A 15,261-nucleotide genomic window follows, 5' to 3' on the forward strand; every position below is an offset into this window, starting at 1 on the left:
AAAAGAAATTAAGGTTTTTGTTGAAAACATTCCTGGATTTTTCTCCATATAATGGACTTCAATGGGAACCAAACGGTTCAAGGTCCAAAAGACAGTTTCAGTGCAAACTGTTCAAAGGGCTTTAAACGATTCCAGACTATGAATAAGGGTCTTATAAAGTGAAACAATCGCTTATTCAATAAATAAATAACAAAGTTTAAGTTTTATAAGCTCAAATGCTCGCCTTGCTCTGTGTGATGCGCGTTCGTGACTCTCCAGTTCAAACTCATTCATCAAAATGAACGAATCTTTTTCCGAATCAAATTTGTTCATTTCGTTCATTGAATGAACCAGATGACTCGGAAAAAGGTTCGTTCATTTTGATGAGCATTTGAGATTATATAAAACATTAACTTTTTTTTTTTGTTTGTTTTTTTTTTATTAAATGAGCGATCGTTTCGCTAGATAAGACCCTTATTCATCGTCTGGAATCGTTTAAAGCCCTTTGAACAGTTTGCATTGAAACTGTCTTTTGGACCTTGAACCGTTTGGTTCCCATTGAAGTCCATTATATGGAGAAAATCCTGGAATATATTTTCATCAAAAAGCTTAATTTGTTTTCAACTGAAGAAAGAAAGACATGGACATCTTGGATGACATGGGGGTGAGGAAATTATCAGCAAAAGTCTTTTTAAAAGTGAACTACTCCTTTAAGTCACAAAGTTAAGGCCTGTTTACACCAAGGACAATTATGATGGGCTGATTATAAAGTTGTAATAATCTTTCTTATTTTTTGAGAATAGCGAAGTCCAAACCACAACTAACAACACAAAGTAACAATATCAATGGAATCACTTTCCAAACTGGATGATAAAAACATAGACAGCCAATCAGAATCAGGCTTTAAAGAGCTCGGGCATTCAAAACTGCTGTGCTAAACAGAGCGTGTGTTATCATCCGTTTGTGGGACGATAATCTTTATTTTCTTTATAGATTCTATCTGATGTGAGCGCTGGTTTCCGCACCTGCGAACTGAACCCGAGTCCACATAAACGGGTGGTGCGGGGTACGGTTCATGTGAACTCAAGGATGGTCCATATATGAATGCAATCGTACTAAATCATGGATGTGAACCGCTATTGATGACGTATGATTCGGTGTGTGTTTGTGTGTGCTCTAATCAGTTTCCTGTGACAATTGTGACTGACGCACTGCAAGCAGAAAAGAAAAGGACTAGTTTTTGAAAAACGATACGATTATCATCTGTGCATGTGTAAACAACAAAAACATGAACAAAATGTTCTATTACGTGCAAAGTGTCTGTTACGTTGTCATATCTCGTCTATTATGAGTGGTCGTTCTGTATTTTGTGCTTTTGTTTCCTGAGTTGTGATTAATATGTTTAATGGTTTAATTTGGCATTTTTTTGGCACTGTACAGATAAAGAGTCCAGTTCAAGTTAATCAAGGTAAAAGTCAAATGCAACCCTACTTAGTTTATTAAAAATGTTTGTCTAATGACCCGGGATTTGAGATTTGCTTTTAACCTGATTATTAAAACTGCGTTGTAAATTCTGCAGTGTGTCAGACATAACAAAGCTACACTTAACTTCAATATATATGAACTACAGGAGCCTTGTATGCATTATATGAGCATGATGCAAGTCCTGGACTCTTGAAAGCATCACGCTTTGACGGAAAGGAAGTGAAGTTAGTAATCTCTTTTTATGACTAGTCATAACTCGAGTTCATAAAAAAGGTAGATTGCTTTCATTTGAATATGTAAAGAATGATTGTCTCTTGAATTGACTGTTAGTTATAATAGTTGTCATAAGCACTTCCAAAAAACTAGTCTTTATGCCAACTACTTTTTCAAAAAGTGGACCTTTTGCAGTTTTTTTCCTCCGTTTGTATTTAATTATGAGGTTCAAAAACTTCATTTTGGTGACCTTTTATGCACTAATTTGTGCTGGATTAGCTTGTCTGCTGGTTAACAAGCATGTTTTTTCATGCACCTAAAATATTTTATTATAATTACGCTACGTTTATATGGCTATTGTATTGTAGACTATTGAGTGGATAAAGTACAGAAATACTTTTAATTAAAAAAATAAAAGAAATACATTTTCGGGGGGTTCCCCCGTGAGAAGCATCAATCTGATGCATTTTGAGATGCATTTTTTGCTATCTATCTATACAAAAGACTTGTGGGGGGAAAAAAGAAAACAAGTGTATATGTTTTCAGTTATAAAATGAAGATAATGTGTTGTTTGCTAAATTAAATTATGGACTTAGCAAATAGCGAAGTGATGGAAATTATGAGTACTTATGGAAATAATATACTTTTTAAATTCAGCAAGCAAAGTGAATATATAGATAATATATAGTACACTGCTAAATGTATTGATAAGCACTATAAGATTTAACATACATTTTTATGGAAAATTTTATATCATGTATTTAAATATTTTCTTAATCTTATTTGTAAAAATACTCTTAAAGTAGCATTTTCACTTCAATTGGCTGCATTGTATACTGTATTTTTAATAATAATAATAATATGTTTATTTTAAATAGCGCCTTATAGAGTTCTCAAGGTCGCTTTACAGTTAAGTACAGATAAAAATCAAAACAATAAAAATAAATTGAGACATAGAAACATGATAGAAACAATAAAAATAAATTGAGATAGTGGTACATAAACACAGAAATCAAGGGAAACAAGTAGCGAAAAGATAAGTTTTAAGGTGAGTTTTGAAATCGTCTAATGATGAGAGGTCTATCTATCTATAATTATATTAAATACAGTTCCAGAAAAGTTCATACGTTTTGTGAAATCTCAAGCTGTCCACAGACCTCGGACCAGCGCAATCAGCAAAGTCTGAAATAAAGTAGCGTAAGCTAAAACAAATAAACTAAAACAAACAGCATACAATAGACAGACTCGTGCATGAGAAGTGTACAAACACACCCACAGAAGTTTATTTTACTTGAACATGACCCCATCCACCAAAACACACAACCCGATGCATGAACAGGCTTTAACATATACATAGTGTTGCTTTTGTCAATGAAAATTATGACTAAGTATTGTCGTCAACGAATCTTTATCACGTGACGAAAATGAGACGAGACGCAACGTAAATGCTGGTCGTGTGACGATGACTATAACAAAATGTATAATGCAATATCATTGACGAATAAAAACGAGACTAAATGTGGTTTACAAAAATTAAAAACTATGCTAAAATGTCTTCATTTTCGTTGACCAAAACGAGACGAGACAAAATGTTATTTAACGTTACGTCGTCTTTCATTAGCCTATGTGTGTAGGCTACTTCTAACATGTTTGGTTGGTAAAATCCGTGTCTGGAATGGATGTATTCTTGAGTCTATAAGGTAACAATAATATAAGAATATAATAAGAAGATACGATTGTTTGAAATGGGTTTGGCTAAAAGAAAATTTTGGTTTCGTCTATAGGCTAACCTATACTAGGCTACTTATATGTTGACTAGGTTAAATAGAATTGCATATTAAAAAGAGACTAAAATACAATTTTCATTGACTAAAACTAGACTATGTTTTTCGTCGACTAAAACTAGACTAAAATGTCATCGGTTTTCGTTGACTAAAACTAGACTAAAATGTCATCAGTTTTCGTCGACTAAAACTAGACTAGACTAAAAAGAGTATGAACATGACTAAAACTAATAAAAACTAAAAAGTCAGCTTGACACAAAGACTAGACTAAAACTAAAATTAAAACAGGCTGCCAAAAACAACACTACATATACACACACATTCACGTATATTTCCAGTAGTTCAAAGCGCAGTAAGCATGCAACACACAAGCATGCATACATGCATTCACTTGAGATTGTGTTTGTTGGTGGCCGCATCTCATTTTGTGTTTGTTTGTCTAGTGAAAGTGGGTCAGCGTGTGAGTTTGGCATGCACTGGAATTAACCAATCGGAAGCTCGCTTAGACAATCAAGAGCCAATCATGTGGCTTTTTTTCTGGAGCCCAGGATAATAAAGATGGCTCCGTGTTGAGTGAGTAATGACGGTGATTATTCATAACTGGCAACTGAGAAGGAGACGTGTGGTTGACTGCAAGACAAAAAGAAAGTCTTAAATTCCCTGGAATCCCTTTATATGGTTTTGTTGTCGGAGAGCGATTACTTGTTGAAGCGGTCTGGTGGGAATTGTATGAAATATTGTTATTCAACACTTCATTTTGTCCCATATATACAGTATATATTACCCCTTTCCTCTGCTGTAGTTTACCTATTGTGTCAAATGACCATGTTACACAGAGTTGATTGTGTGTGCACACCTGTGCTAGTGTGTGTGGAGTGGGTGCGTCTGGATGGTCTTACAGTGTTGTGTTAGTGAGTCTGAGAATAGACAGTCCACAACCACACACGTGCACACACACACACACACACACGGTCACACAGAGCTCTCTTTCATTTCACCCAGAGAGTAAAATGTCTCCATTACACGTTAATCTGCTCATTAAAGCCTCTCTCTTTCAGTGCTGGCCTTTCTCTTGTATGAAAGGCTCTGCATGTGTGTGTGTGTGTGTGTGTTCTCTTGGTAATTCACTTGAAGTGAGATGGTGAGTGCCTGTCAACTGCCTACCCTATCTCACGACCAATTCGTACGAATTCGTACGAATGATTCAAAAGTGGCTAATTCGTACTAATTCATACGACCTCACTCGTATAAATTTGTACGATTTGTCTAAACCCACGTGACGGTTATGTTTAGGGGCGGGGTCAGGGGTAGGTCATTCGTACGAATTCATACGAATTGGCTAATTCGTAAAATATGTACGATTTAGCTAAATCGTACTAATTCGTACGAGTGAGGTCGTACAAATTGTTACGAATTAGCCACCTCGTAAAATTCGTACGAATTCCCGTGAGATCGGGTTGCAACTGCTGTTTTAAGACACATCTGAATCATGCCCAACACAGAGACATGGAAGAAACTCTATGGCAGTGAACGCTCATAAAACTAAATAAAATAAACACTTGAGTTTGACAAGTTTCTAGAAAAAAATGTGAATGTTGCTTCTTGCTATGCTACTGTCCACCACAATTCAACCCCTAATCTCTTAACGCCGATCAAATCATTAATGCTAAGATTAGGGTTGGGTATCGAGAATCGAGTATCGATTGGAACCGAGACTAACTTTTCGTTTTTCCCGGAATCGTTCAAAAGTTAAAGTTTCGATTCCTAGTTTCGATATTCACAGTCCGCCGAGCGGAAGAAGAAACCGCTGAACAACACCAACGAAGAAGCGTCTACCGGAAGTGTTGGCATAACCGCGCGAGTCGAACATGAGTACCTTACGTCGGCGGTCCAAAGTGTGGCTTCACTTTTCTAAAAATAACGAAATCTCGGCAAAATGCAAAATTTGTGTATTTTTACAGAAGGAGTATTTCCTTCAGAAAGGATCATTTTCTTCAGAAAGGCCGTTGGTTAGCTTAACTTTTTTGACCCTGCCTCTTAAAAGAATCGGAATCGAGAATCGTTAGGAACCGGAATCGAAACAAGGAATCGGAATCGGAATCAGAATCGTTCAAATTCAAACGATACCCAACCCTAGCTAAGATGTTGTGGAGGTTGTTACGTCCGATCCCAGTCTCTAGTCACCCGGTCTCTAGATCTTGCAACAGCCCAAAATGCCCAAGCAATCACCTAGCATTATGCTAAAACTGATTAGCAAGCACAAAGTGTCCACTCTGGTGTGTTACATTTCAGTGTGAAATAAAAGGTTAGCTTTCTCCTCATGTTGTAAGAGCACGGCTGTCACAAGAACAAACCCAAAATGGTTGAGTGTGTGTATTACCACAAAGAAATGCTGTGGGTTTTTCTCAGGATGTTATTGTGTAAGTTCCTTCTTGAGATCTAACTCTGTGGGAATCACATATGTAATCACAGTGAAGGGGTTTGGGGGTTGTAGTTTTTGTGTGTTTTTAGAATGAATGACATTGTCTGATTTGTGACATTACTTTTTATGCAATGCGACAGTGAATGTTGCTAGAAGTTGTAGTGATGCTTTCCCAGAAAGAATGTGAAATGTGCTTGATGATTATATAATTTAAACATTTAAGGGGGTAACTAAACCCCTGGTCAGAGCCTGACTCCACCCACTGGCAATATTTGAAAATGCTGAAAAAGTGGGCGGACCCCAGCGGAGATAGACGGTACGAAATAGATGCTAAAACACTCTATCCTGATCGTTTTTAATACTCGCAATTCCAACTCCTGACTCGCTACAGTGGTTTTGACGACACAAGATGGTTTTTATACTGCCACGAGCGTAGCTCGCGTGGTGAGCTGAAACCTGCGTACGTCATGGAACATTCAATAGGAAAATTCAACTGCAGTAGCCACCGTTCAACCTGAAGAGGGCAGCACTAAAACGTTTTTACACCATATATTGTAGAAATAAAACACTTTATAGACAAATGTCAAAAAAGTTACTCGAATCAATGACTGGAATTAATAAAGATCCATTCTTACAGATCATTAACTAAAAAAAGTTGGTTTAGTGTTTAGTTACTCTTTAAACATAATTCAAATTAATGTTGCACACTTAAAGAATTTTGCGATAAGGTTCATTAGTTAATATTAGTTGATAACATGAACAAATCATGAGCAATACATTTGTTACAGTATTTATTAATCTTTGTTAATGTTACAGTTAGTGTATAGTGCATTGACTAATGTTAAAAAATACAATCTTTGATTTTAATATTGTTAGTAAATGTTAACAATCAATATTAGCAAGATTACTAAATACTAAAGAAGTATTGTTCATTCTTAGTTCGTGTTAATTAATTAATGAAGTGTTACTGAATTATCGTATCTCATTCTTTAACAATATATGGCAAATTTTCCTTCAATATCGTCTAACCACTTTTGGCTCTTTGTCTTTCAGAAGATTATCCATTCTCCGCTGATGTTTTACCGCCACTCCCGGAGGTCCCTGTCGGAGGGCCGGTCCTGAGCCAGGCGCGAGGTCCCATCAGAAACTCCGCCCCGAGACATTGCTCCTCACGCAGCATGGACTCCACGCACTGCAACGACCGGCCGGTGAGCTACGGCTCCACGTCTTCGTCCGCCTCCTCCCGGGACAGTCACTGCTCGCTGGGGGGGCGGCCCGTATTAGGCTCCACCCCTGAGCGGGATCACGATTCTGGAGCCATCCGATTGGAGCTGGTGCCTGCCCGACAGCTGGAGGAGGAGGAGTCGGGAAGACGGACAACCACCAATCAGGGGGACGCAGAGATTCAGTCACCAGAAGGACGCAAAGTCCAGTATGTGGACCGAGTGGTGGAGGAAATCCTTGAAACGGAAAAAACCTACGTCCAGGACCTTCGCAGTATAGTCCAGGTATGAAAGACACAAAGCATGTGCGGTCACTTCCTTAGCGTCTGAAATCGAATACTGTATAATAAGCACTACATTTGGTTTGAACCCATATATGACCATTAAAGGTACAATATGCAGGATTTTTTGCAGTAAAATATCCAAAAAACCACTAGGCCAGTGTTATACATTTTGTTTAGTTGATTACTTACAATATCCCAAATGTTTCCAACTATTTGTAAATCGTGAGAAAATTGCGATGTTTAACCGAGGAAAGGGGGCGTGTGAGCAGGGGTGAGGAGTCGCCAGTCAATGATGTCATATCCGCGTTACCGCCGGGTTTGCGCTCGCACTGCGATAGCAACCATGGCGACAGACGTGGACAACTGGGTCTGTTATGCCCGTTATGCGAGCTCAACAGCGTGAGCGTCCCTAGCAGGGTTTTGTTCAAATATTATGGACCATGGCAAGCAGACTTTGAGACAAAAAGTGGACTAGAACGAAGATCAACATCTTTCCAGATGCCGAGAGCTCCACGTCCGCGACTAACTTTTAAACTAAGTTTAAAAACATCAATGTATTCACTCATTCATAAAAGATCCATCAGCTTGATGACAAGATCCATAATTCACCTTTGGCTAAGCCCCGCCCCCCTTAGTTACTGTTGCTACATCCGTCAAACTTCATCTGCGCTCTGCATGGCTTATGCTGCGACAGCTCTTCCTGCTGAAATGTTATCAAACTTTTATAAAGCAGCAAATAAAGTGTCAGATAGAAGTAGGCAAAAGGGGCTGCAATATGCTTTCGAAGGCTTTATTCAAGACATACAAACGCAAGAAACTAAAAGGCATCCAAAATGGAGGCAAAAGCATAACGTTACCGGTCACAGATGAACCACCGCATATCCTACTAATGGAGACGGAGGCTGGGACTAACAATATCAGGGAGCAACACTGCTCATGCAAAGCTGGGTAGGTCTCTATTCACGTCTATAATCGTTATTACAAAGCAAACGGACTACACGAGTATAACGTTGGTACAACAACCGGTATGAGAACTGAATCATAACCTAAAACATTATAAAACTAGTATAACTTCACACTCACAGTAAGGTTAGAAGCAAAAAAGATGTGCTTGTTGATCTTTGCGGGGTTTATCTGACTGAGGACGTCCACACAGTTTAATACAAACACGACACTTGGATTTGACTTTGGTTTTGGGAAGGTGAAAAAACGGACACCCCCCTCCAGCCTCTCTGGGAAACGCGTATCTTTGTTACAAATGCCCGAGGCACAACGTTTAACCATATTTTGGATAAAACTACGACGGTAATAGCCTGCCGAGACCATAAATATGAGACGCCTGTGTTGAAAGTCAATGGAGCGCTGTGAAAAAGTGTCGGACCTCTGTGGGAGCTCGTTCTTGGCTGCGCTGTGATTGGTCAATCTACATTCTAGGGCGTGGCTTAGCCAAAAGCGAATTCGATTACTAATGGATTATTTGGTTGCATGTAAACCTAGCGATTTAGATTGGATGACCATGAAGGCAGTGTTTTTTGAATTCCGCTTAAAGGTGCATTGCGCAAGTCTCAGAGTTTCTGCAGAACTACGCCCCCTCTGGCGACAAGCGAAACTGCAACCAGTGGTGTGCGCGCTCATAGATCACACACGCACGTTTGCACGAGCTGTTCATAACCAAAGGAGCATCAGCCGCACACATCTTTTGTTACAGTCATAATGAGGTAATAACACATTTATGTGAATTTGTGAGGGGGAAACGGGGGTAGTTGAAAACTTTGTTTTTTGTTTCCATCTATCTCCATATTTAACTGTTTTATGTGTTTACTGTATCCACTTATGACTGTCTTATTATGGAAACACGTTCATGGACGAAAAAAAAAAACGAAGTAAAACGAACTAAAACGAAGATCAACATCTTTCGAGATGCCGAGAGTTCCACATCCGCGACTAACTTCCACTTGACAGAGACGCGAATGTTGCATGTTACTTGAACAAACATGTGAGCAAATCAATGTATATAAAACTAATCAATGTTATGTAGTTCAACATGATGAAAAGTTAGAATATGATCTGTATGTTATTCTCTAATGTTAATTAGGGGTGGGGAAAAAATCGATTCTCGATGCATCGCGATGCGGACGTGGACGATCCTGAATCGATTCACAAATGTCAAAAAATCGATTTCAAAAATGTTTTTTTTGATATGTATTTATAATAACGTAATATTGACGGAACGCGAAAGACGGAACTCTGAAGCGCGGAAGTGCAGTGGCGGGACCGTCTGTGGCCTGCACATAACAGAGATGCGATGGAACGCGAGATCCAAACACTTTCCTTGTTAGGTTAACTTAAAAGCTGACGTGTGGAAATATTTTGGCTTCTGAAGTTGAAGGGGGAAAGGAGCTGGACAAGAGCCGCACTAGTTGTACGCTTTGTGGAATAAAACCAACGACGGAAACACGACAAATATGATAAGCCATATGACACCTTTCCAGCCAGAGGAGGAAAAACACTCGGCTGCACCAGTCGTTATATTATTTATTTACTACAAGTATGCTAGTTCAAGCACACATTTATTTTCCTGGTCGTTCTTTGTAATGTTAATAAAATATATTGTGCATTAATTCTTTATGGGTCATTAATTTGTACTTTTAAAGCACACAAAAGATTCAGATAATCGATTTGTAACATTATAAATGTCTTGTACTTTAACTTTTGATCAACTTAATTTATCCTTGATGAATAAAAGTATAGATTTCTTTTTTCTTTTGCCCAAAAAATTTAATAAAAATTCTTACCAACTCCAAAACATTTGAACGGTATTGTTTAATGTTACAAAAGCTTTCTATTTCAGATAAATGCTGTTCTATTGAATTTCTAGGTGATTCTCTGAATCGGGTGCCCTTCAAGTCCCCCAAACTTGCTTCAAACATTTTCAATTGAAGGAAATCACAAAATACATTTTAATGCTGTCAATTAATAGAACCAGGTGCATTTGCATTATAATGCAACAAAATTGCTTTTGAAAAAAAATGTAAAGTTAATAAATGTAAAGATAATGAGTTGCCTAAGTAGTAGATAACAAGCATGTTTGCATGTCCACTACTAACCATCATTATATTTTCAATGAATATCAAACAAATAAGAAGTGCAATTAATACCAAAATGTTGCTGCTGCTAATATAATCATATGTTGATCTAGTGTATTTTCGTTTACTGTTGTGAAATGGAAAATCAATAATCGGTAATCGAGAATCGTTAATAATCGAAAATCGACTGTAATCGAATCGGGACTTCAATAATCGTAATCGAATCGAATCGGGAAATCAGACAGATTAACCACCCCTAATGTTAATCTAGCTTAGTCTACAGCCAACAAACAACCTAACTAACAACATTCAACACACACAAATGCCGTTTAGTGTGATAGTGTTTCTGTTAGAGCAAGTGAAGCAGCGCTGCGTTACCTCAAGTTTAATTCCTCTAATAAACGGACCTGTGTGAGTAATTCAGCGTGTAGTTTGGTAGAATGAAATGTCCTTATTCCTTTATCCGCGGGACTCGTTTTGCGTGTGGTGCTGGTATACGTCTAGCAATCGCGCCCTGCTTCATACTACAGTCTTGTTAAAAAACATCAATGTATTCACTCATCCATAAAAGATCCATCAGTTTGACCCCTTAATGCGGAATATACGTCATTAATAAACGCCTTTGTTATTGTAAGAGGTTAGCGACCCCTGGTGGCGAAACAATATTGTACCTTTAAAAAGTATGTTATATATAGTATGAATTTCCGTAGTATGAACAATCACAATGTGATGTGAAATTCAGACAGACTATCGTGCATTTGCCACGTTATTATTGTTATGTGACCTACCAGCGTCAGTCGCGCCGCTTCACTGCATTCACACATCCTCTCCTGTGGCCTCATGGGATAGTGAAGGGAAAGTAACGTGCGCACTTCAGAAGTAGTTCGCCACTGTTTTGTAAATACTATGAATAGAGACACTCCTTTTGTCACATAATGTTTTTCGCCTACTATATAGCAGTGGTTCCCAAACTGGTGTACATGAGGTAACAGAGGGGTATGCGGACAAAATGCTTTGTTTTGCCATTCATTTAATTCTACTCCACCTTAAAATAACCTTAAACCTGAGCGTGCAAACAGGCAAAATGCAATGTTTCCCGAATATCAACACGACTGCAAATGTGACATTGATTTTATACAACATCTCAACAAATCAAAAGGTTTTACATTGCAAACACAGTTTTAAAGATCCCAAGATCATCCCAAGGCGTCATCTAACTGACGCTGTTGACCATGCGTCAACATCCGACGCACATGGCAACCTTTAGCGTCAATAGAGGGAATGCATTGACACGTGACTTTCCCGCGTGACAACCCCCCTCAGCTTGACCGAGTGGCAAAAGATCTGCTGCGTGACTGGATTTAATAGGGGAAAACTGTGGAAATGCGACTAAATCGAACAATTTGATCAATTTAAACTAAATGTTGGACTCAATATAGTGTTCCTTACAACTTACTAAAGATCCAGTGATCCATGGATATTGACATGCAGCCGGGAATCGTGTTGCCTGACATTTATGTTTGCCTGATTTCGACACCGGGGAAATAAACCAAAACCTAAACGTAAAGCAAATTTGCCTGTGAACGCTTTATATAAATATAATATAGGTCGGTCTAAATCCGGTTGATCACTTATATCAGTGTTATATATAGCCTATATATATCATCATATCGTCCAGCCATAAAACTTTTTCTAATAAAAAAAACTATATGGCCCCAATAAAGCAGAATATGCAATGATAAATATTTAATTGATGAGCTGATAATGTATATAACAATACAAAATACTGTATATGGGTATGGTTTTCCAGCTAAATTCAGCATATTGACACAAAATGATAACTGCAAATCCCCCTTTGGCTGACTGGAGTCCAGTTGTTTCTGTGAATTGCAGCGATCCATTTGCTCCTCTTTCCATAGCAGTCTGTACAAATATACCTCAGATGTTTTGTCAAATCTAGTTGTAGGCCTACAGTCAATCGCAAAGCTCTTTCCCACTTTATTTGTGTGTGTTGTGTTTGTTTTTCGCGGCATTCACGCTGAACACATATAGAGCCGCTCAGTCTTTTTGCCACTCACTGTGAGGAACTGCAGGCACTCCGGCCGACGGTGACGTCACGCGCATTCCCTCTATATGAGACGAGCCTCCTAGTGGTCTAACCCTAACCCTACCCCAGACCTAAACCTACCTGACGCTAAAGGTTGCAATGTGCGTCGGATTTAGACACATGGTCAAAAGCGTCAGTTAGATGACGCCCTAGGATGAGAATGCGTTGATATGCAATAACAAATGCCATTTGGTGTCATTTGGTGACCTTGTTCGACACGTCTTGATAAAGTTTCATTTTTTGAATTATTGCACATTTGAGAGCTTGATATCATCTGTAACATTTCCTTTTGTGTTCAATGGAAGAAAGTCATGCATATTTATTTTATGACAGGATGGCGAGTAAATGATGATATAACCGATTTAGTTTTGGGTGAACTATTCCTTGCAAGTGACTGTCCAGTGTGTGGGTTTGGGATCAAACCTTGAACCTTTGTCCTTAAGCATGCAGGCAATCCCCATAAAGCATGAGTACTGGAGCTGTGTGAGTTAGAGTGTGTGTGTTGCTTTGTGTATGATTGATATAGCTGTCAAATGTAAAGTGCGCATGGCTGTCACTTGACCTAGAGAGCGAGGAGATGAATGCTAAACTCTTCTACTCACCCTTGCCCTGATTTTCTCACTCTTTCTCGGTTAATGTGAGGATGGAGAGTTTTAGGGGGTTGCAAACCCCTTCCCCACACACACACACATTCACAGGCCCCCTGGCACTGAGAGAATGATAGATGGTTCGAGGACAGAATGGAACAAAAGGAAAGCAGGATGGATGGAGAGGACAGATAAAGTAGAGGAAAGTAGGTTAGGAAAACAACTTTAAAAGCTACAGTTCTGCTAACACATGAGACTGCTATTAATATGAATACATATTTATGTAATTTAATGTTTTCTTTTAGAAATAGGAATGTAGTATTCTTCACACTGGAACCCCTTACATTGTAATCTCACTTAATTTACTTATGTTAATGAGGGAGGGACACTGAAACATTTAGCTGAGTTTTAGCTTTGAACAGTGTTGTAGTACTAGAGACTCGGACTCGTCTCGGACTCGGTCTCGAGACCATATTTTAATGGTATTGGTCTTGTCATGGACTCGTGTGCATTTGGACTCAGAATTGACTTGTACTCGAACATTTTTTTTTTAGGACTCGGAATTATTCCCGAGTCCACTCGAGTTCAATTAAAAATATTTTTCATGATTATTAATGTATGTGAATAAAATATTTAATAATAAAAAAAAAGGATTTCTCTAAGTAAATAAAAGTAAATTAGGTAATCAACCCTCACTGGTCTCGGTCTCGACTCGGACTCGACTCTCTCTGGTCTCGGTGTCGACTCGGACTCGAGTGAGGTGGTCTCGACTACAACACTGGCTTTGAACTTAAAATTAATTTGAGATCTGACAATAATTGGTGGACCCCCGCTGTACCACAACGGACCCCAAGAAATCACGGATCCTCAGCTGAAGACCCCTGGTTTAATAAGTTTTACCATGTTTATATCTAATGTGCAGATTTGTGCTCCCTTTTTGCAAAAAAATGTAAAATTGTGAGCATATTTTAACGCAATGATTCTCTTAATCTGACCGCAAGTTTAAAATAACATGCAAATGTTACGGTAAGTGTTGTTATTGCTAACTAAAATTATTTTTAATACTGTTTACTTTAATTGAAATACAGCTGAAATGAAATAAAAGATAAATATTAGATAAAAAGTCAGAAACGTCAAACCTTGGCAACTCCCTGAAATAATATAAGTTAAAGTACTATTATTACTAAAAACTGAAATAAACATAATTATTATTTTTGTTTCCTCCTGGGGTGACAGCATCACATTATTTCTCAGTTTTAAAAACGAAACAAACCTTTAGGTCTGTGTTTATGTGTGAGCGGAGTGTTGACGGCGAGGTGTCGACACGGGGTGTGTTTTAGAGTAGACACAGAATGATTGTTTTCTTACACTGCCTGGGGGTGTTCAGGTAAAGATTTGCATCTGACTGAAAGAATCACTTATCTCGTCTGTCATCCGAGGAGAGAGACGTTCGCATGTAGGGCGGAGCAGAAGATACAGCACACATACAGATTCTGACATGCTTTGTTTGCTAATATTTTTGTGAGAGCTCACTGGGGGCTTCTGCAGTTCATATAATGTTTTCCTCCATCTTTAAAGGGTTCACTTTTGAAAAAACTTTTGCTGATAATTTACTCACCCCCATGTCATCCAAGATGTCCATGTCTTTCTTTCCTCAGTCGAAAAGAAATTAAGGTTTTTGATGAAAAAATTCCAGGATTTTTCTCCTTATAATAGACTTCAATGGGAACCAGGTCCAACCGAGGTCCAAAGGACAGTTAATAACAGTTACAGATGCAGCTTCAAATGGCTTTAAACGATATCAGACGATGAATAAGGGTCTTATCATGCGAAACGATCGGTTATTTCAAAGCTTATTCCAAAAATGTAACTTTTCTAAGGACAAATGCTAGCCTTTCTCCATTCTGTGAGGCGCGTTTGCAACGTCACGTAATACGTAATTACGTTCAAAAGGTCACGGGCGACGTAGCAGTTGAACGTGAAAACTAACTAAAACGCCGTTTACAAAAAAGGAATTAAAAGGTAAAACAACGATGTCGGACGATTTTGATTCTGTACTTGATGCTACGTCGCCCGTGACCTTTTGAACGT

The 15,261-nt window shown here is 38.5% G+C and overlaps 1 protein-coding gene across 3 annotated transcripts in view; it reads left to right on the top strand.

The window, feature by feature from the left end:
* Positions 1-15,261, top strand: part of LOC120462654 (pleckstrin homology domain-containing family G member 1) — an 84,225-nt gene that overhangs the window by 28,693 nt on the left and 40,271 nt on the right. For all 3 annotated transcript variants that reach the window (XM_089124213.1, XM_089124212.1, XM_039651268.2), the window contains exon 2: positions 6,937-7,391. In XM_089124213.1, coding sequence (XP_088980339.1) covers positions 7,062-7,391 — 330 coding nt within the window. In that variant the 5' untranslated portion in view covers positions 6,937-7,061. The remainder of the gene's footprint in view (positions 1-6,936; positions 7,392-15,261) is intronic.

Source organism: Pimephales promelas, chromosome 20, assembly GCF_988280905.1.
Source record: "Pimephales promelas chromosome 20, fPimPro1.hap1.1, whole genome shotgun sequence".
Taxonomy (NCBI): domain Eukaryota; kingdom Metazoa; phylum Chordata; class Actinopteri; order Cypriniformes; family Leuciscidae; genus Pimephales; species Pimephales promelas.